This window comes from Tenrec ecaudatus, chromosome 8 (assembly GCF_050624435.1).
Source record: "Tenrec ecaudatus isolate mTenEca1 chromosome 8, mTenEca1.hap1, whole genome shotgun sequence".
In the NCBI taxonomy this organism is placed as follows: domain Eukaryota; kingdom Metazoa; phylum Chordata; class Mammalia; order Afrosoricida; family Tenrecidae; genus Tenrec; species Tenrec ecaudatus.
Window position 1 is genome coordinate 142693717 of NC_134537.1, and position 22063 is coordinate 142715779.

At 39.6% G+C, this 22063-nt stretch overlaps 1 protein-coding gene across 7 annotated transcripts in view; it reads right to left on the reverse strand.

Annotated features, from left to right (window-relative positions):
• Positions 1–508: 508 nt before the first annotated feature.
• The window catches only part of ZNF638 (zinc finger protein 638), a 138125-nt gene continuing 116570 nt past the window's right edge, over positions 509–22063 (reverse strand). For all 7 annotated transcript variants that reach the window (XM_075556986.1, XM_075556987.1, XM_075556985.1 and 4 more), the window contains 7 exons: positions 13611–14805; positions 12959–13024; positions 9018–9969; positions 8428–8532; positions 5949–6050; positions 5078–5196; positions 509–4143 (listed from right to left, as the gene is read on the reverse strand). In XM_075556986.1, coding sequence (XP_075413101.1) covers positions 4078–4143; positions 5078–5196; positions 5949–6050; positions 8428–8532; positions 9018–9969; positions 12959–13024; positions 13611–14805 — 2605 coding nt within the window. In that variant the 3' untranslated portion in view covers positions 509–4077. The remainder of the gene's footprint in view (positions 4144–5077; positions 5197–5948; positions 6051–8427; positions 8533–9017; positions 9970–12958; positions 13025–13610; positions 14806–22063) is intronic.

The window sequence follows — 22063 nt, forward strand, 5'->3', positions numbered from 1 at the left end:
GTGGGGAGGGGGCGGGAGGGAGGCTGGACACAGTCCCTGGGGATGCGGATCAGCCCTAGGCGGGACTGCAGCTTCCTGGCAGAGCTGGGGGCTCCGGATGGCTCCTCCTCCATTCACAGACTCCTGGTTCACACACACCTGCCGCCAGCCAGGCCGCAAGCCGGAAAAAAGCTGCAGGGGCCCATGGTGAAGCTCTCACGGTGAGGGAGAACACAGGCCGAGCGGAGCCCTGCGGACGGTGTTACAACTAACTGTTAGGGAGAACTGAGCAGCCGCAGCCATGGTGTTTCCATCAGGCACAGGAGGGGAAGCCCAAAGCTAACATTTCAAGGATCACTGTTTTGCAGAACAAAAGATCTGGATTCTTCATCAAATGAATTGCAAGAGGGGAAATCTTTAAGCATAATTTTGAAACGTGTATATCAGTTGTAATGTATGGGCCTTTAGATACTGATTCAAACAATGTAGAGCAAAACAAAAATCATTTGACACAATTAAAGCTCCAAACTTAAATATATATATATTTATTATGGTAAAACTATACAAGTTGGTTCCCATTTGACAACTTCTATACAAATTGTTGGTGAAATTAATTACATTTTCTACAATGTCAACATTCTTTTGTTGCATTCTGGTTATCCCATTTCCAGTACTTCAGTTATCTTCACTTTTCATTGTTAACCTCCTGGTCTCATGTAGATGTTAATGGGAAGCCCTGTACTCCTGGGGAGTGACCATTTTGTGTGCCCTTTCATTATTTGGCTAAAAGAAGACTTGAGGGGGTTAATATTAGCGAAAGCAGAGGTGAGGAAACTTTTTTCCAGTCAAGGGCCATTCGGATAACATCCCTGTGGGTCATAGTGGTCATTTAATGAACTCACCCCTAATATGATAGCCAGAACTACTTCTCTGGTGGTGTGTGATGTTACCGAATATTGCTGATTTCATAGACCTTATAAGTAGGCCAAACTTTCTCCAATGAACTAAAAGTTCTGAGTATCTCAGATAGTCTCAGGTAGTCCTCTACCTTCAATTGGCCAAATAAATTTGGATGTTTTTAAGACGTTAAGTTCTAGTGAGCATTTTTCCCTGCTCTGTCAGAGTCCGTCTATTGTGGCCTTACCAGAACAGTCGACAGTGGTAGCCAGGTACCATCATCTAGTTCTTCTGGCTTATAGAAGCCATACACTTTGCAGACGGTAGTTTCTGCTCTGAAACCGTGTCCTTCTTATACCCTTTTGCTCCTGATGAATACAAACCAATCTTTTTGATGGTTGCTTGCAAGCTTCTAAGACCCCACATACTACTAAACTCACTAGGATGCACAACATGAACTTTGGAAACTATATTACACCACTGAGTTTCCCACAAGACTAAAGTCCTTAAAACCCAGAAAACTGCTCTCACAAGGTGCTAGGTTATATCTGAGGAATATCTGTAACCATGTGCTCTCTATATATGTGTACATACATAAACTTTTATTGGTGTACATACACTGTACTTACCTGTACACGTGTACACACATACACACACACGTACATACCCACATATGGCCCACACTCCCATTTTATCGGTTTACTTTGGTGGTGTAAAATCAATGTCAATATTCTTCATTTGAACTGAGTTTTGATTTAAATAAGTAACATTTATGATGATGATGGGTAGGTTAAAAGGAATTCTAATCTTTTAGAGATAAATACATTTTATATGGGTCAAAGGATATATCAGAAGGCAGGAATGCGCACACGTGCACACACACACACGTCTCTCTCCACACATTCCCAGCCTTGAGTAGCAAACTGGTGAAACCAGATATTAGATGAAGCTTAATAATCCTATTTTATCTATGTGTGAAAAAGATATGCTAAATTTTTCTACAAATTAAAATGTTTTAAAAACTTGACTTTGGCCTCCATAAAAAAAATTAGTATCTCACAGGTGCATAGCAGTTGGAATTCAGGGTATCAGGTGCAGGGGAAGGCTTTCTCTGTTAGTTTGGGGTTATTCATTAAAAAAAAAAGGATTTCACAGGAATATTCTGGAGAGCTAAATACTATGCTTAGAGAATTAATGTAAGCTACAATCCACATCATATCCTTATACCAACTAATAAGCAGAAGGTGCTATGTACTGACATCTGTTCATGAAGTGGAGAAAGGAGATACAGGTTTTCTTAAAAAAAACAAAAAAAGGACTTTTTTTAAAGTGGAACATTTTTAAGATTATATGCAAAACACACAACAGGAACAAAAAAACAAAATCATTTGTACTTATAACCCAAGGTAAAAAGTCTCTGTCTTAAATGTAAAAATAAGCAGAGAGAAGCATTATTTGCTATATGTAATATATATGTGATAAGGGTCGCATCCTTTGATGGTGAATTAACTCAATGGCCGTGAGGTTGGTTTTTATATGTAACTATCAACAGCTATTATTAGGATGAAACATAAAAAAAAAAGCCTTATTAACTACTTGTATGCTTTAGTAGGATCCTTTTATTCTTATAATTGCAATTAGAGAAAATATCCTTTGCCCAGATAATTAAAGGAGATGAGTTTCATAGTTAAATTCTTAAATACAAATTCTAAGGTAGATTCAGAAGTTATTAAAGGTTATAAATTCTGTCTGTTGAAGAGCATCCGAAAATTAGTTTAAGGGTTTCTACTTGCTCACAGTAGTTGCATTTCTCTAACTTGTTGACACCTTATTCTCCAGCCCTTTAAAAGCTCTTATCACTCCTATTAACTCATTAATTCACATGGTTTTAACTACAGCAGCATCTAACTAAATACAAGCCACTCCCTCTACCCAGCCATACCCCACTTCTCTGGACTGGGCTGTCCTTCTGCTCAGGCTATGGCTAAGTCTGGGTGGAGTGTGCTGCTTACTGCCATTGCCATTCAATCAATTCAGACTTATAGCGACCCTAAAGGGCAGGGCACTGCCCCTGTAGGTTTCCAGGCCTGTAAACCTCTATAGGATTAGAAAGCCTCATCTTTCTCCCAAAGCATTTGGTAGTTTTGAACAGTTAATTTTGTGGTTAGTAGCCCAACATACAACCTACCCATCAGGGTTGGTTCCTCTGAGTGCGCAGTTAGACTAGTAAGCAAGACAAAGTTGCTGTCTTTTGCTGTCACTCCACTTCTTGCATCTGCCTTGTAACTCTTGTGCTGCAACAGGAATATGCAATCTAAAAAACAGTTTTCTTAAAAATGTATCTACAATCATCTTCTTTCTCTTATTGTGTGCTCATCAAGAAAGAATAAGAGATACTTATTTTTAAAAATCCAGTTTGGAGCATGGGTTAAAACTAGTAACTTACATTATAGGGAAGTATCTAGTACCTACTACCGATCTACTGATTTTGGGAGGGAATGGGGGGGGAGGAGGAAGGAGAAGAGGCAGCTTTACCAGTTCTTACAAACATATTAAATAATTCAAATAGCTTAAAAGGAAACCCTGGGGTCCACAGGAAGTAAAAACTGCTTTGTAGTTCCAAGCTGATACTAAAAGACTTGTTAGGTACTACTTAAGTGAGTCTTGTCAGAAGCAGTTGATGTTAACAAAAGCAGAAGAAGAAAAAAACGATCATATTAAAAAACCAAGCAAATTTTACTCAAACCTACCTGAACCAAATATTACATAATTAGGGTTTATCCAGAAAATTGGGAGGTTTAAGAAACCGTTGACACTCAATGTCACAGTCATGTTAATTCTAGAAACATGAAGATTTCCACACATTCAAAGCCACAGTGTTTAGGGAAGAACCTTGTCTACAATCATTGGCAAGCAAGTCTTTAATAAATCAATCACAACCAGAAGACAATACTTTAAATATACAGTAGGAACATTTATTTTAACACTTCTAAAAGGTATTTATCCATGCCTGATGATCTGATACAAAACTCAAACCCATCATACTTTCCCCCATCAGTCTCTCTATATCAAGGGCAATCAGAAATTTGTACAACGTGAATATTTGCCTCTGAAACAAAAGTTACAAATTAAGTGATAACAAAATACACAAATCAACTGGACCCTAAATGAATTCTAATGAATTTTTTTCTTCCCCCCTAATCACCTAGAGCTTCTTTCTTCAGCCTCACTCTGGTCTTTTTCCTTTTTCTGCTTGGCCATGAACTTCTGTTAAAAGCAATTTACAATACAAAATATGTATTAGAGGTTGTTTTTAATGCGTTTCATTGAAGTTACACGTAAAAGAACAATTTAAAATACCGTGCCTCATATTAACCATTCTTTCCCTTCCTTCATCAGTCATTCAATATTTATGAAGCACCACTGTTATGCTTGGTCTGGGGAATTCATGGTCAACAGGATCGATGGGTACACCTTATCGATTTTAGCTCATGGAGTTTACATTCTTGTGGGGAAAGAAACAGTAGTAAGAAATAAAGTCTGTGAGGGCAGTGATAACAAGGCTAACAGAATGAAGCTGACTTGCTTGGGGGACTGTGTAGAAGAGCATGCAGAATTCAGTGAGGCAAAGCCTTTTCTAGGGGCTGGTCGGGGAGACCTAAAAGATGAGGAACAGCCAACGATGCAAGGAGACTGGGAGGAGGCAAAGGTGCAGCAACATCAATGTACAGAGACACAAAGGGCCTTTTGTGTATGAAAAACAGTGAAGTGAGGCTAGAGAACAAGAATCAGATGTGTCGGCCCTTTACACACACTACCCACCCTATATGCAATACGAGAGATTCTGCATGGAGAAATGACACACTACACCAAGTTAAGAGTAAAATAAAGTACCATAAAGCTGGCTGTGTAAGTGAGTTGCAGAGTATGCAGTGCCCCACACTTTTAATAGTGGCTCATCTGAAACGAACTGAGCTGGGGCATCTATTCAGGCAAATATTACTCAAAAAACAGAGGGAAACTAAATGTTAATATTAATGGAGAAATAGAAGAACCTGGACTTTAGAGGAACAAACTTACATAAACCTTCAAATGTTCTCCCAAAGGGAAAGAATGTACATTTTTGGTAGATAAGTACTTCAATTTAAGAAAATAACATCACTGGAGGATTTTGAGGAGCTGAGAATAGGAAACTCCTTACCTCTGTATTTTGCTTATGACGTGTACTCTTGCAGTGATTTATCATCGCCTGTTCACCTGCATAGAACAGGGAACAAATTGGACAGAAGAATCCGGCCTTGGGCACAAGAAAGTCCAAATCTAGAGGACAGAAAAAATAAGGGAAGTGAAAGGAAGAAAATTCATCTACAGCTGTGCTAATTAACTGATCTAAATCCAAGTATGCCGCACATACCAAGCAGGACATAGACCTCTGTGTAAGCACTGTGTATATAGTGCTACATACATCTAGGGATCAAGAAAAAGTAAACTTTAATAGAAACACCAAGGCCTGTGTTTTCTTTCATAAAAGAAAGTCTGGCATCTCCCAGAATGCCAATGGCGCTGGCATTCTAAAAGTTGAACAGATGTCCATGGAGAATCTTTAGGTAACTGAGAACTGCTTGACAGATCAGAATCCCAGCGCCGTGGCTAAGAATCTGATATTGCATCTTTGAGAAATAAAGGGGGAATGGCATGTTTAAAGAAGTCTAGTTAAACACAGAAGATGGTATTGTGTTCCCTCAACCTAGCAGGCAGTATGGTTCTGCTTAACTGGAGTATCTGCCTAGCCAGCACTTTTAACCAATTGTTCACAAGAACCGAAGGTGTGGGTAATGGTGGTGGGGAACCAGAATCAAAGAGGAGACACCTCAGGCTTCAAGAGAGTGATAAAAAGTCTTGCCAGGGTGCCGCCAATTAGTAAAACTAATTTCCACCCTATACGTAAAAAATCATCTAAGCAAGGTTAAGTTAGGTGCAACGAAACCCTGACTGGGGTGCTCAACTGTTATTTCTTTTTTTTTTCCAACTGTTATTTCAAAGGATAAGAAACAATGTCATTTGTATTTTACCTGCTGGGACTTCAGGTTCCTCTGATGGGCTTAAAGAAGGGTCCTCAATCTTCTGGCGTTTATGCTCTGGTTCAGAGTCATCTAATTCCGAGTCTTCGTCAACTACAGTAATCATAGTTATTCCCCCGCAAAAGTTATTCCAAATAGATTTAGAGACTTTATTAAGCTAGTATCAGATAAGACATCCTGCCTTAAAAGGTAAACTTAAAACTCATCTATAAAAACTTTCCTTGGTTAATTTAACTTGCCCGTTCTTTGCATAATAGTTTCCCAAACCCTGTAAGATGAAGGACAGATGAGGAAGGGAAATCTGCTCAGCTTTTATCAAATGAATTTCGGAGAAAAGGGTGAACACTACATTTTATTCAACACACTATTTCAGAAAGAATTTAAGGAGGAACCATATAGGGTCAAGTTTTATATATAGTAGACCCTTGAGCAACAAGGATTTGAACTAAGGAAGCCTACTTATATGTGAATTTCCCCACCTGGTTGCTTTTCCAGTGAGCTGAAGTGTTACTAAAGCACGCTCCTGTGGAGATAAGGTTCACACCGCATTTTAAGCCATACCCAACAGAGAAAGAGATATTCTGTGTATAAGTGGGCCTGTGCTTGCCCGTTGTAATTCTGGGTTCTTAGCGAATTTGTGGAGAGGCCAGCACCTCTAACACTTTATACTATTTAAGAGTCAACTATGATTATTAATGTAAATTAATTAGTAATTACAAGTAATATGCAAGGTGTTCAGGCAGAGGGGACAGTGGGATTTAACAGGCAAATGGCATGCAGAGATAGCCAAATTAGTATTACCTCTATTAGCTTAAAAACGTGGAAAATAAAACTGAGAGGAAATTAACAGATTTGTTGAAGGTCACAACTAGACTAGAACTCGGGACTTTTCTGAATTCAGGGATCTCTTACCTAAGTTAGACTTTACCAAATCTGGGCGAATAGTTAGAACTTTGAAATCATCATCTTATCAAGTCTTAAGCAGGCAATTAAAAAAGCCCAGGCTCCTTGTCTCCAGTTCCTTCCCTTCAATATTTTATTCCTAACCAAAGCAATGTTAATCAAAAAATATTTGGCTCTGCAACTCCAAAGGTATGGTTTCTTATAAGACTAATTTTAATAATTAAAATAAATTAAAATGAATAATTTAGGTTGAACATTGTGAAAGAATAAACTTTCCATGAGCTGGGTTCTGTTCTCGATATTGCCCACTAACAGAAACAAATGATTATATAAGCAGTAAATGAAAACAATCTCTTCTATTAGTTGGTCAAAATATGGTAGCTCCCCGCCAGCTTGTAGATGGAATTGTTCTATCAAACAGAAATCCCCACAGGTCTCATGAGATCATGTTAGGTTGGATTACTAACCACTAACTCTGGCTTGGTAATATGAACAGAAAAGGAAGGAGTAAGTATTTGGCAAAGACATTTGAAAAAGAGGGCATGATTAATCATAACAAATGATACTAAGAGTAGAAAAAAGTATTAATTTTATCAGGGTCAATTACAAGAAAGTGATAGAGAAGTTAGCTGGAAAGTATTCATAGTTGAATGGGAGATAAAGAAGGTTAAAATTTTTTTTTAAAAATTTCAGATTGCTCTTAATGGAAGGAAAAAGATGAGAGCTTTGAAGATTCCAGTGCCAAGGACGTTCATTTCCATAATGGGAAAAACAAGACCATAGTTCACATGCAAGGAACCAATACAGAGAAAATACAAGTTGGTAGACAGTAGAGATTGGCTCCATGCTATGGTAAACAAAAATAAAAGCAAGGTTAGTCAGTGAGGAAAGGAGTGAAAACTTAGTATAGTTGAGAAAAGAAATGGGAGAAAAAAGTGGGGAGTGCTTTGTAAAAGACTGTGGTACACTTGTGGAGGGCCTGGCTGAGATGGGAATCAATACATTTCTTAGACTGAATTATGGCTGGTAGTTTTTTATTAAAAAATAAGGTTTCCTATTTTAGTGCTGTTTAACTCCTATTAATAGTTTTTTGCTTTACCTCTCCTAAGTCCATCAACAACTTGAGATCCAGAACTGTGATTTTCCCCTAGCAATTTTTAGCATTTTATTCTAAATGTAATAGAAAATGGTATTTGTTGAGACAAGAATATATTTCTTACTAGATACTGTTTCCTATTTGTTGCAACATACTTTCACTGTCAGAAAACATCTCATTGAATTCACTAGTATGCCACTGTGGAGCATCCATTTCTACTTGATGTTGCAATATGGTTGGAGTAACTTTTTCACAAAATTTTCAAATTCTATTATTGGTATCCCATTCTCCAAATTAAAATCTGATAAAAATCTTTATACAGATCTAATCATTATAAGGCTGCCTTCTCCCCACTATTTATTCTTCATTTTTCTTCTTAGGTGGTCGATCTTTGGAACTTCAACCACCATCTAGTGCTGTTTTACTCGCGTTCCCCCCCCTCCCCCACGCCCATCAATCCTGCTGCTTTACCTTCACTAATCTTGAAGGCCTCTTCTTCTTTTGCTGGTTCTGCTTCATCAGTCTTTTCTGATGGTGGTGATTTCCCAATTCTAACTCTTTTGGTTGGCGTTTTAGCTTAAAAGAGAAAATCTAATTTATTGCTATGGTAACAGTATTTCAATCTTACTCTTACAAACTGATACCCCAACTTGGGAATGAAGCCTATTACTAATATAGAATTCCATTAAAAAAGAAAAAGGTCCAAACCCAGGGTCCTTTCATTTCCCCAGTTACCTTCCTCGCTATCCTCATTTCAGTTCTAAGCTGGACACTCTACCTTTCAGGTTTTAGCTTTTCTCCAAAGAGGTACAATAATTTGGGACAAGCTCTGCTCTGTAACTAAGAAATGTGTGAAACTTTTAACGCATTCTTTTAGAAAATACTCATTTAAATGCAGATTACTTTAATCTTGTATTTATTTTATCACTGGCTACAAATGTTTATTTGGTTGGCTTCTTATATCCACAGGATAAATTATTCGTAATGCCAACCTATATTTTAATTCTCTTTGAAACATTTCCCCCCATAAAGCAGAAAAACTACTGATGGCAAATACCTACCAGCAAAATGGCTTTCAATCATGGCTTTCAGATCTTCTTCCTTAACATTCTCATCTACTTGCCCTACTTCGGACAAGAGAAGGTTTGTTGTCTGTGTGTCCACGGCTCCCTTTTCCCTATCCTCCTTGTTACCTGTGGGATGATCGTTTTGTTGTTGTGCTAGCTCAACTTTTAAATCATTTTCCCTATCTTCTTCTTCTCCAACTTCATCAACTGTAACAAAATTAAGTTCTTCTTTAAGGTTATTAAAATCTGCCAAAGCGTCTTCATCTTCTTCAGTTACTTCATCCAAAGTCACTAAATGCAGATCATTATTTTCATCTTGGATTTCATCTACAGTAACTAAAGTAGAAGGGTCCTCGGGCATCTGGGAAGAAATGAAGCCAAGAGAATCCTTTACAGTATTTCCTTCACTGCCTTTAGTAGTTAAAGGATCAAAATTTATGTCTGCTGACTCATTTAATGGCATTTCTTCTACTTCTCCGATTTCATCCACAGTTACTAAGCGCTCCTGTTTGAGAAGGTCTTGTTCTTCAGCCATGGATAGGACAGTAACATCTTTGGGTTCACTGTGGGAAATACAATCATCTTGATCAATTAACTCATCTAATGTAAGAAGTGTATTAGAATCTTTCACCATTTCGTCCAAATTTAGTTCTTCTTCATCAATGACTTCATCTACAGTCACCAGAGCCTGTGCTAGATGTGCAGCTGCATCTTCCTCCTCCCCAATTTCATCCAATGTTACAAAAGACAACTCTCCCTCCACGACATGAGGGGCAGAATTTTCACCCTTCTTCTTCTTCAAGTTCGGCTCAGAGGGAGGGCTATTTTTGAGAGCATCTTTCCTTTTTCCTTTTGGTGGATTCTCCTTGGCTTGAGAAAGATTCACTTCTTCTACAACCTCATCCACAGTTACAAATTCATCCAAATTAAATGGAAATAATGGTTCCTGTTGAGAATTTAAAAAGCATAATGTTAAGAACTACACCCAATAAAATGATTTTTAAAAAATTACTGCTTACTGACTAGGTTCCAAATAGTCTCAGGAAATAAACATTCAATGCCATTAGTCAGAACTGCAGCTCAAAGATATTTCCTGAAGGTTGAAATTAGCATTAAAAAATAAGACTCCAGGTCTGTCTAAATAAGATAGGCTGGCCGGGACTGACAATTCCGGGGGGTAAGTGAGAAGGGGATGTGAGGGGAAAGGAAGTGGTGTCAACAAACCCAGGGACAAGGGAACAACAAGTGATCCAAATCGGTGGTGAGGAGGGTGTAGGAGGCCTGGTATGGCGTGATCAAGGGTAATATAACCAAGAGAAATTACTGAAACCCAAATTGAAGGCCGAGCATGATAGTGGGACAAGAGGAAAAGTCAAAGGAAATAGAGGAAAGAGCTAGGAGGCAAAAGGCATGTATAGACGTCTAAATAAAGGCATGTACATATGTAAATATATTTATATGATGGGAAAATAGATTTATGTGCATATATTTATAGGTTTAGTATTAAGGTAGCTAGCAGATGGACATTGGACCTCCACTCGTACTTTCTCAGTGCAAGAATACGTTGTTCTATTAAACTGGCATTCCAGGATGCTCACCTTCCCGACACGATCGCTGAAGACAAAGCAGGTGAATAAGCAAATGTGGTGAAGAAAGCTGATGGAGGCTGGCTATCAAAAGAAATAGTGCCTGGGGTCTTAAAGACTTGAAGGTAACCAAGCGGCCATCTAGCTCAGAAGCAACAGAGCCCACATGGAAGAAGTACACCAGCCTGTGTGATCAGGAGGTATCAGGCATCAAAGAACAAAAAATCTTATCACTGTGAATGAATGGGAGGGCAGAGTGGGGACCCAAAGCCCATCTGTAGGCAACTGGACATCCCCTTACAGAAGGGTCATGGGGAGGAGATGAGCCAGTCAGGGTGCAGTATAGTAATGATGAAACATACAACTTTCCTTCAGTTCCTAAATGCTTCCTCCCCCCCCTACCCCCACTATCATGACTCCAATTCTACCTTAGAAATCTGGCTGGATTTAGTTACTTAGAACAGAAGATGTACACTGGTACAGATAGGAACTGGAAACAGGAAATCCAGGACAGATGATCCCTTCAAGACCAGTGGTGAGAGTGGCAATACTGGGAGGGTGGAGTAGAAAGGGGGAACTGATTACAGCGATCTACATATAACAGACAACAGAAAAGTAGGTGAAGGGAGACGTTGAACAGGATAAGATATGACAAAATAATAATTTATAAATTATCAAGGGTTCATGAAGGAGAGGGGAGAGGGGAGCGGGGAGGGAGGGGAAAAAATCAGGAAGTGATGCCGGGGCCTTACGTGGAGACCAAATGTTTTGAGAATGATGAGGGTACTGAATGTACAAATGTGCGTTATATAATTGATGTATGTACAGAATGTGATGAGTTGTATGAGCCCGCAATAAAATTATTAATACATAAAAAACTCACAGGAGAATTTGTTTTAGTCATAAAATGTAGCTACAGTAACTCCAGGTAAAATTCTAGCAATTTTAATCTAAATCCACCTTTCTTTAATTTCTATAAAGTGGAGGTTGCAACTATTCCCTAAATGATGTATGAATTCTGAAATACGATGAACAAACTTACAAAAGGCATTTGTTAAACTGTTAATACAATGTAAACAGCTAACTACATTCTTACAATTAGCAATTCATATCTATTTATCTAAATATACTTTTAAGAAATAAAATTTCATTGCTAAGAAAGTAAAGTTGTATGGAAAAATTATAACTAAAACTTGATATTTAACTTTGCTTGTAAAGTAGCCCCGATAATTTAGTGAATTGTGTGTTGGGCTGCTAACCACAAAGGTTGGTGGTTCTCAACAGAGAATCAGGCTTTCTGCTCCCGTAGAGACTTACAGCCTTGGCAAGCTACAGGGGCAACTCTACTCTATCCGGCAGGAGTCATTCTGAGTCAGAAGTAACTTGATGGCAGTATGTACTATTGGAAAAACAACAACTTGAAAAATAGTTGGTGCTAACAGTAATGAAAATAAAATTCTCAGCACGTCTGCCACACGTTAGAATACTTACCTAGTAATTTTCTGGGGAAAGTCTAAAAGCAGTTACTCTCTCAATTTATTAGGTCAATTGAACTAACCCTTTTTTTTAAAAAACAACTTCTGTTTCTGAAGCCACTAGTATTCTCTGCACCAAAGAAATACTCAAATTCATCCCACAGCAAGGACAAGTAATAAAGTGAAATAATGTGGGGTGGGTGAGACAAAGTATTATAAATTGCTGAAACTTAAAATATGTAACAAATATACTAAGTTTGTTTGCAAGAATGCCTAAGTCTTAAAGTCTACTTAAAGAAAAGACAAAAAAAAAAAAAGAGGTCCATACTGACTCCAGCGACCCCAGAGGACAAGGCAGAACCACCCTGAGGGTTTCCGAGACTGTACCTCTCTATGAATAGAAAGCCCCCTCTTTCTCCTGAGCAGAGTTGTTCGGGGGTTTAAAATTGCTATTCCTGCAACCCACACCCCAATGAGAAACCACTATGCTACCCAAAGCCAATCTAATTGGGTTAATTTAGAGCCAGGCCCAAAAGACCACTTTATTAACTACACGTCATATGCCATTGTCCCTTACATATGACTTTATTTTACATTTATAACCTATTTCTGTCAAGGAAGATTGGTGGTTATTTGTCAACTTTATCTTCTACTCCTGCTTTTAACTTTTTTGTAAGTTTTTACCAAGAACATACTTAGTTATTTAATCTATAGAACATGAATTATTGGTAGGGTCAAAAATAGAATAGCTCCTTCTTATCCCTATTGTGCTCTCGAGCATGTGCATGGTCTCTAAATAAGAGAGGCACAAATTGTAAGACATGAATTCTGCTCTGAAGGGACGGAAAAGAATGGTCAGTGAATAGTTTCTTACCTCTTTAGATTTGGAACTTCTACCAGTGGTGCTTTTAGAATTCTTAGTGCTTTGCCCAACCACAGTCTAAAATATTAAATAAGGAAGGGGAAAAAAACAATAGAAATTACAGCCTGTTATTAATATCCTTAAATCAAATCCACCAAATTCAAACAGCAAATAATATTTAATCACATGCAATGTAGCAGATAATTAACAAGTATATAGAACTGAACAGTATAGGCATATTCTCTAATAGATAAAGCTAAACTCCATTTTATTTATTTCCCTCTCTTGACAATGGACACATGCCTAAACTGGGTAATCAGTGCAAGGAAAATTCAACTTAAATAAGAAAAGAAGCAGACTACTAAATCACATTAGGACATTCATTACGGGCATTTTTAAACCACAAAGCTTGATTTCTGACCAAATTTTGTTCAAAATTATTTGAACTTTTCAAACCTGATAATAAATTATGAACTTGAGCTTAACGTTCTAAAATGTCTACTAGCTTAAGGAAATGGAATCATTAGGAAAGAGAACGGGGTGGCTGGGCAGGGGTGGTGGAGTGAGGAGATGAAGGGTGAACTAAGAGTACATGTCTGACTCATTTAAGCAGCAGAACGAATCACTTCAACGACAACTGAGCCAGTCTTTCTACCCGCCTCACCTTGGTGCTGCTGTCATCCCGTTTCATGACGGCGGTTCTAGCCTCTGTTTCCTGAGACTGTTTTGTTATCTCCCTGTGATCCAGTTTAGAATCCTTGCCTTGAAGGGCTGATATCCTTCCACTTCCTCCTCTGCTAACACCACTTGGTGTGAGTTTGGATTTACTGCTGCTGCTTTCTGCCAAGTATGACCCAGCACTTGTAGGTTTCAGTAAATCAGATTCCTTGGCTGCAAGTTTCTTTTCAGCATTTACTTGATCTCTGAAGACAGATCTTAGCAAACTCTTCTGATGTTCAGATTTTGAAGCTGTAGCTTTTGCCTTGGCAGAGACAGTAGTGGCCTTGGCGGCCGACTTACTGCTAGACACGCTTGGTGCGGTGCTGGCTTCCTCAGCCTTGCTGGGCTGACTCCCTCCTCTATGCGGGTTTGCCTTGGCGACAATGTTCTCCGCAGGCTTTTGTTTCATGACGGACACAATCTTTTCCAGCTTGTCTGCAAGCACCCTGGGGTCATCCTTTTCTATCTTCCCTGTCGCTACAACAGGAGTGTCTTTAGTATTGGAGCCATTCTCTTCCTTTTCACCAATACTTTTCCCAGAAACTCCCCTGTTGCCCACTGCCTTGTCATCCCCAGTAGAAATGCCGGGTACCAAGGACGCAGCACAAGCAGGCGGCACAGTTTCAGAAACAGTTGCATGTTGGTCCACCTCAGCTACAGCTTCTACCACACACTCTGGAATTCCAGAAAAGAAGTCTTCTGCCTCAGATGGAGATTCTTCAAGAATTCCTTTGATGTTTCTTTCTTCTACAAATGCACTGTCAGATGATGATAGTTCTGCTTCAGGGTTATCAATATCTGCCTCTTCGTTCTCAAAGTCAGTGGCATACACCTGCTGATTTAAAGCAGTCTCTTCTACATTTTTGGGAAATAATTCAATACTGCCTGGAGTGGATACTACCAGGGGAATTTCCACTTTGAGTTCCTCTCCGGGAGACTCAACTTCCATGGCTTCAATAAAGTCAGACTCACACAGGGCCTTTCCAAGTTTATCCTCACAAGGTTCTTCCCCTTGAACAGAAGGTTCTGTTTCAAAGTTGGGGGTAGATTCTTCTTCAACCTCACTAGGTTTAACAGAGGGACTACCAGCTTCTGTTTGCACCTCACTCTCATCAACTGGACTGTTTTTCAAGTCAGGGCTAAAAGTGTTTAAAAACAAACAAAAGAAAACACAAACAAAAATCAAACTATGATGAGAATCCAACCACTACAAATAATCCTGTTGATAGCAATTGTTAAAAAGACTTCCCAAAGCATTAGTAAAAAGCGTTGGGAAATCCAGCCAAATAGTAACAAAATGGTTAAGGGGTTTTGACATAAATATATAAGCAATATAAAATTTTATGAGACTGTTTACTGAATTGAAGGTGGCTTTATAGCTTAAAGAAAATCATGGCATTAGTATGGCAGCCGGTATGATCACATGTATTAAAAACACCCCCCCCCCAAAAAAAAAAACACCCCCACCCTCCTCGATCAAGTTTTCCCCTGACATTAGAACCCTACAAGGGGACTTAAAAAAGTTCCTGGAAAACAGAATTTAAAACTCTTTCCCATGAACTTTTGAAGGCTTTTCATGTTCAAGATAGATAACACATAAAAAAGTTTTCTTTAGAATTATCCTTTACATAACCTCTTGGAGATGTAGACTTAAAGGAGAACAAAAATATATATAACCATTTAATAAAATATAAGTACCTTTGGCTACAATATAAGATTTATGTTCAGAGAATTCTCCCAGTTACAGGGAGTAGCTGAAAATTCCAATACACAGCTTAAACATTTAGGTAAAATCATTCCAAATACATGAGATCAACCTTATTACATCGTGTTCTTCTGAATCCAAAGTAAACAAAATGTGATTTTGTAATTCAACTATTTCACCGAGACATAAAAAATAAACTACTTTTTACATTAATAGTCCAGCACAGGTCAGATATTATCTTGAATTATTACAAGAAATTTCTTAAGATTCCAAAGACAATGTCCAGCATGTTATCAACAATAGTAAAAGGCTAACAAATATATGTACAAAATTACATTAAAAGAAACAGGTTGGAGTGAGACGTCTGAGAGAAATCATTTCAGATTACTACCTCACAGTAAAGTATCCTTTTTTTCTCCTCTCTTCAAGGAAGGGAACAGATGAAACATTGATAGTAACTGACGTTCTTTTAATTATTTATTGCATAGGGTCACCGGGAGTCAGAAGTGAAAGCAACTAGCAACAGTATTTTTCAAAGGTGTCATACAGATCCTCTAGCAATGTCCTATGATGTGTATCTATGTTGAGACGTTTTAATTTGAGAAGCTCAGAAAAGTTAAGTGCCTACCATCACCATGGTCTAAATCACATGAGGAAATAAAAATTGGTTCTCTCCCACCAAGATGGGAAGTCAGTGCTTCTAAAACAGAAAAAAATCTGATCAGAGGAAGCACTCTTGGAGTTTGAGAAATTAAGCTGAGTAAGAACTAGTCTTTAACCAATATGTAACATGATACATTTGTACAACTGTAGCTTCCCTGTGTATGTAAAAACATTCTAAAGATTCCTGTTTGAAGTAATTCACATTTCCCATATTAAGATACCAGTTTGATTTTAAGTGCTCCACCTTCTTAGGACCAGTCAAAATTAAATCTGGGGCCAAGCATTAAACATAACAAAGAAAAGACTATGACATTAAAACTTTTAACAGTTGTTTGAAAACTATCATACAACATATGTAATTGGGCTAGAATTACAATGGAAATTTTCATTTCAGAGATTAGGTAGTTCTTCCCCTTTTACCATGAAGACTGTCTCCACTCCAGAAAAACAAAACACCCAACACATGATTTATTAACTTCAGTATAAAATGAATCACAATGTCATGAAACAAAATGTCACCTAACTGCAATATAAAGGAAAGTCAATATACGTACATAGATATACACATGCACAAAATAAATCAGTAGAGTGCTACACTTCAGAGAACATAAACCTACTTGGAAAACAGTTATACAGTAATTCAATTTGTTATGTGTGGGTACTCAAAAAGTACTTTATTCATGCATGGGAGAAAGACAAGGCAATCTACTACAATCAAGAATTACAGTCTCAGACACCTACAAAGGCAGGTCTACCTTGTCTGTAGGGTTGCTATGAGTCAAAATTCACTAGATGGGAGTAAGTTTGGTGGAGTTTTTTTGGGGGGTGGGGTGGGGTGTCTTTTGGTTTGTTTTTCTGGCTAATATAACAAAAAGGTTCAAAACTGACCAAGTTAGCTTGAAAAGTCAGTTTGAGATGTCAATCTCAGTACATTAACACAATGTTCTGGAAACGGGCATAAAAAAGGATTCCAATGAACTATCTGGATGAAAAACAACGGGACTGACAGTTCCGGGGGGACTTGGGGTGGGGGGGTAGGGGGGGTAAGGAAGTGTTGTTAACAAACCCAGGGACAAGGGAAAAACATGGGACCCCAAATGGTAGAGAAGGGGGAGTGGCAGGCCTGGTGGGAAATGATCAAGGGTAAGGTTGCTTAGAGAAGAGGTATACTCTAGCCCAGGTGGCGATGAAGCATGGTAGTAGGGCAGGAGGAAGGTCAAGGGAGATGGAGGAAAGAGCTAGGAGTCAAAGGGCATTCATGGAGGTCTAGACAAAGACATGTACATGCAAATATATATAGGAGGATGGGGAAATAGATCTATGTGTCTATATTTATAGGTTAAGTATTAAGGTGGCGGAAGGACCTTGGGCCTCTACTCAAACACTCCCTCAATGCATGAATACCTTCTTTTATTAAATTGGAACTCTATGATGCTCACTCTCCCAACACAACGGCTGGAGCCAAAGTGGGTGAACAAGTAAATGTGGTGAAGAAAGCTGATGGTGCCCGGCTATCAAAAGAGATAGTGACTGGGGTCTTAAAGGCTTGAAGATAAACAAGCGGCCATCTAGCTCAGAAGCAACAAAGTCCACATGGAAGAACACACCAGCCTGTGTGATCGAGTGGTCCCAAAGGGATCAGTTACCAGGCATCAAAGAACAAAAAATCGTATCATTGACTGCACACCTCCATGAGAGGATCGCTGAAGACAGACAAATGGGTGCATAAGCAAATGTGGTGAAGAAAGCTGATGGTGCCCGGCTATCAAAAGAGATAGTGTCTGGGGTCTTAAAGGCTTGAAGGTGAACAAGCGGCCATCTAGCTCAGAAGCAAATAAGCCCACATGGAAGAAGCACACCGGCCAGTGCGATCACGAGGTGCCCAAGGGACCAGGTATAAGGCATCATGCCAAAAAAAAAAAAGATATAAGTGTGTGTATGTATGTGTATATATGTGTATATGTATATATGTATGTGTATATATGTATATATATATCATATTAAATGAAGGGGGAAGTGCAGAGTGGAGACCCAAGGCCCCAAGTGTCGGCCAATGGAGATCCCCTCATAGAGGGGTTTAGGAGAGGAGATGGGTTAATTAGGGGGTGAGGTAGTATCGATGAAGAACACAGCTTTCCCCCAGATCCTGGATGCTTCCTCCCCCCAACTACCATGATCTGAATTCTACCTTGCAGGGCTGGATAGGACAGAGGCTGTACACTGGTACATATGAGGGTTGGAGGTACAGGGAATCCAGGGTGGATGATACCTTCAGGACCAAGGGTGTGAGGGACGATGCTGGGAGAGTGGAGGGTGAGTGGGTTGGAAAGGGGGAACTGATTACAAGGATCCACATGTGACCTCTTCCCTGGGAGAGGGACAGCAGAGAAGGGGGGAAGGGAGACTCCGGATAGGGCAAGATATGACAAAATAACGAGGTATAAATTACCAAGGGCATATGAGGGAGGGGGGAATGGGGAGGGAGGGGGGAAAAAAAAGAGGACCTGATGCAAGGGGCTTAAGTGGAGAGCAAATGCCTTGAGAATGGTTGGGGCAGGGAATGTATGGATGTGCTTTATACAATTGATGTATGTATATGTATGGATTGTGGTAAGAGTTGTTTGAGTCCCTAATAAAATGTAAAAGAAGAAAAGAGAAAAAAATGATTAGGGCAAAGACTGTACAGATGTGCTTTATACAATCGATGTATGTATATGTATGAACTGTGAAAAGAATTGTATCAGCCCCAATAAATTGTTAAAAAAAAAAAAAGGCATTCATGGAGGTCTAGACAAAGACATGTACATGCAAATATATATAGGAGGATGGGGAAATAGATCTATGTGTCTATATTTATAGGTTAAGTATTAAGGTGGCGGAAGGACCTTGGGCCTCTACTCAAACACTCCCTCAATGCATGAATACCTTCTTTTATTAAATTGGAACTCTATGATGCTCACTCTCCCGACACAACGGCTGGAGCCAAAGTGGGTGAACAAGTAAATGTGGTGAAGAAAGCTGATGGTGCCCGGCTATCAAAAGAGATAGTGACTGGGGTCTTAAAGGCTTGAAGATAAACAAGCGGCCATCTAGCTCAGAAGCAACAAAGTCCACATGGAAGAACACACCAGCCTGTGTGATCGAGTGGTCCCAAAGGGATCAGTTACCAGGCATCAAAGAACAAAAAATCATATCATTGACTGCACACCTCCATGAGAGGATCGCTGAAGACAGACAAATGGGTGCATAAGCAAATGTGGTGAAGAAAGCTGATGCTGCCCGGCTATCAAAAGAGATAGTGTCTGGGGTCTTAAAGGCTTGAAGGTGAACAAGCGGCCATCTAGCTCAGAAGCAAATAAGCCCACATGGAAGAAGCACACCGGCCAGTGCGATCACGAGGTGCCCAAGGGACCAGGTATAAGGCATCATGCCAAAAAAAAAAAAAAAGATATAAGTGTGTGTATGTATGTGTATATATGTGTATATGTATATATGTATGTGTATATATGTGTATATATATCATATTAAATGAAGGGGGAAGTGCAGAGTGGAGACCCAAGGCCCAAGTGTCGGCCAATGGAGATCCCCTCATAGAGGGGTTTAGGAGAGGAGATGGGTTAATTAGGGGGTGAGGTAGTATCGATGAAGAACACAGCTTTCCCCCAGATCCTGGATGCTTCCTCCCCCCAACAACCATGATCCGAATTCTACCTTGCAGGGCTGGATAGGACAGAGGCTGTACACTGGTACATATGAGGGTTGGAGGTACAGGGAATCCAGGGTGGATGATACCTTCAGGACCAAGGGTGTGAGGGACGATGCTGGGAGAGTGGAGGGTGAGTGGGTTGGAAAGGGGGAACTGATTACAAGGATCTACATGTGACCTCTTCCCTGGGAGAGGGACAGCAGAGAAGGGGGGAAGGGAGACTCCGGATAGGGCAAGATATGACAAAATAACGATGTATAAATTACCAAGGGCATATGAGGGAGGGGGGAATGGGGAGGGGGGGGGAAAGAGGACCTGATGCAAGGGGCTTAAGTGGAGAGCAAATGCCTTGAGAATGGTTGGGGCAGGGAATGTATGGATGTGCTTTATACAATTGATGTATGTATATGTATGGATTGTGGTAAGAGTTGTTTGAGTCCCTAATAAAATGTAAAAGAAGAAAAGAGAAAAAATGATTAGGGCAAAGACTGTACAGATGTGCTTTATACAATTGATGTATGTATATGTATGAACTGTGAAAAGAATTGTATCAGCCCCAATAAATTGTTAAAATTTTTTAAAAAATTAAAAAAAAAAAAAGGATTCCAGTAAGGAATTCTGTATATAGAAATGCAACTTTCATAAAAGAAGAAAGTCTATAGCAGTGGTTCTCAACCTTCCTAATGTCTTTAATAGAGCTCCTCATGTGGTGGTGACCCCACCACTCATAAAATTATTTTCGTTGGTATTTCACAACTGTAATTTTGCTACCGTTATGAGTCAGGCGATCCCTGTGAAAGGGTCAATCGACCCCCACAGGGTGAGAACCACTGGTCTACAGCATTCCATTATTCTTATTACATTAACATTAACATGTAATCTCTCAGGGTGCATGTGTCTAACCCCCATATCGGTTTTACATTTTTTTCAGAAGCAATATAAAATAAAAATTGGTTATAAGAACAAAAGTTAACATCATACCACAGTCCCCCTGAGATATTTTACTTGAACAACATTTAAGGTTGTTTATTCTACAGGGCCACCAAGTACTTTCCATTATTAGTGAACTGATAAAAATCTCATCTATCTTCTTATTTGGACCCTTAAATATCTCATAGATAAATCCTGTCCACTTGAGTGTACATGGGGGAAGAGTGTTACAAGCTAAACATGGACTAGTAAATGATTAATAATTTATCCCTCACTTATCTATTGCCTCGTCTTCTGACATTTTGAAGTTAGGTAATAACAAAAGATCCAGTAGCTAATTAGTCTATGTTTTAGGGGCCTATGTCTGGCAATAACAAACACTAAAAGAACATCACTGAGGCCCCTGATAACGAACTCAGTGTACACGTTCCTAGCAAGCTCATATTGCTTAAAATTTCACCACCTGGGAGGAAGGGGCATCACGATCATAGTCTGAGTCACTCTGAAGACAGGACACTTGGAAGTTCCCAAGGACCCACCGATGGTTGAGGTCAGGGCATCAGCAGCCAGTGTTCTGAAGGTGGACTATCTATGGGCTGGGGGAAAAGCAGGACCCTGGGGTCTGCCTTAAGTTCTGAGGTCTGTGGGGCACCAGGAATAGACTGGGTTGTGATTATAAAAGTTCCTGAAATAGGTTAATTAGGGCCTCATGTCACCTCACATTAGTTGACTAGTACTGCTGCAGCCTGTCGCAATTCCTTCATACCCCTTCCAGGGCAGGGAGCTATAGTTCGTCATTTCTCAATGAGATATTGACAAGTGGGGAGTAGGCAGAGCCACTCAATGAAAGTCTGAGGTTGCTACAGCAAGGAGCCTTTCAGTGGGCTTTGTAGGCAGCTTACCTTCCTCGCCCTGATTGCACCTAGGTTCTCCAGCCTGCCAAAAGGGAGGCTCTAGTTCCCAACAAAAGCACTATGAGAATTATGGGGTTGATGAAGAGACAAGCCAAGGTTACTTATCCTGAAAATAGGGTGAGGGCAGGAGAGGGATGAAAGGAGGGTGGAAATTGGGTCAACTTGGCTTTGAATGATGGACAATGTTCCCATCTGGACAGCAGGGGGGACTGAGGACTCCTGACACTATGTGGGAATGGGGTGGCATTGTCAGTCAGAGGACCTCAGCAGAGACCTAGTAGGACAGCCACAGTACAAGTATGGAGGTGAAGTGATGTGGCCATTTTCTATTTTTTCATAATGCCAATTCTTACTTGGACTTTGCAACCTAAACGTTATCAGTAAGGGAAGAGTAGTGCACCTGTATGATTTAAAGTAGAAAACGGATTTAAACTGTTTGTATTTTAACCCAAAGGATATTTACAATGCAGTAGTACATG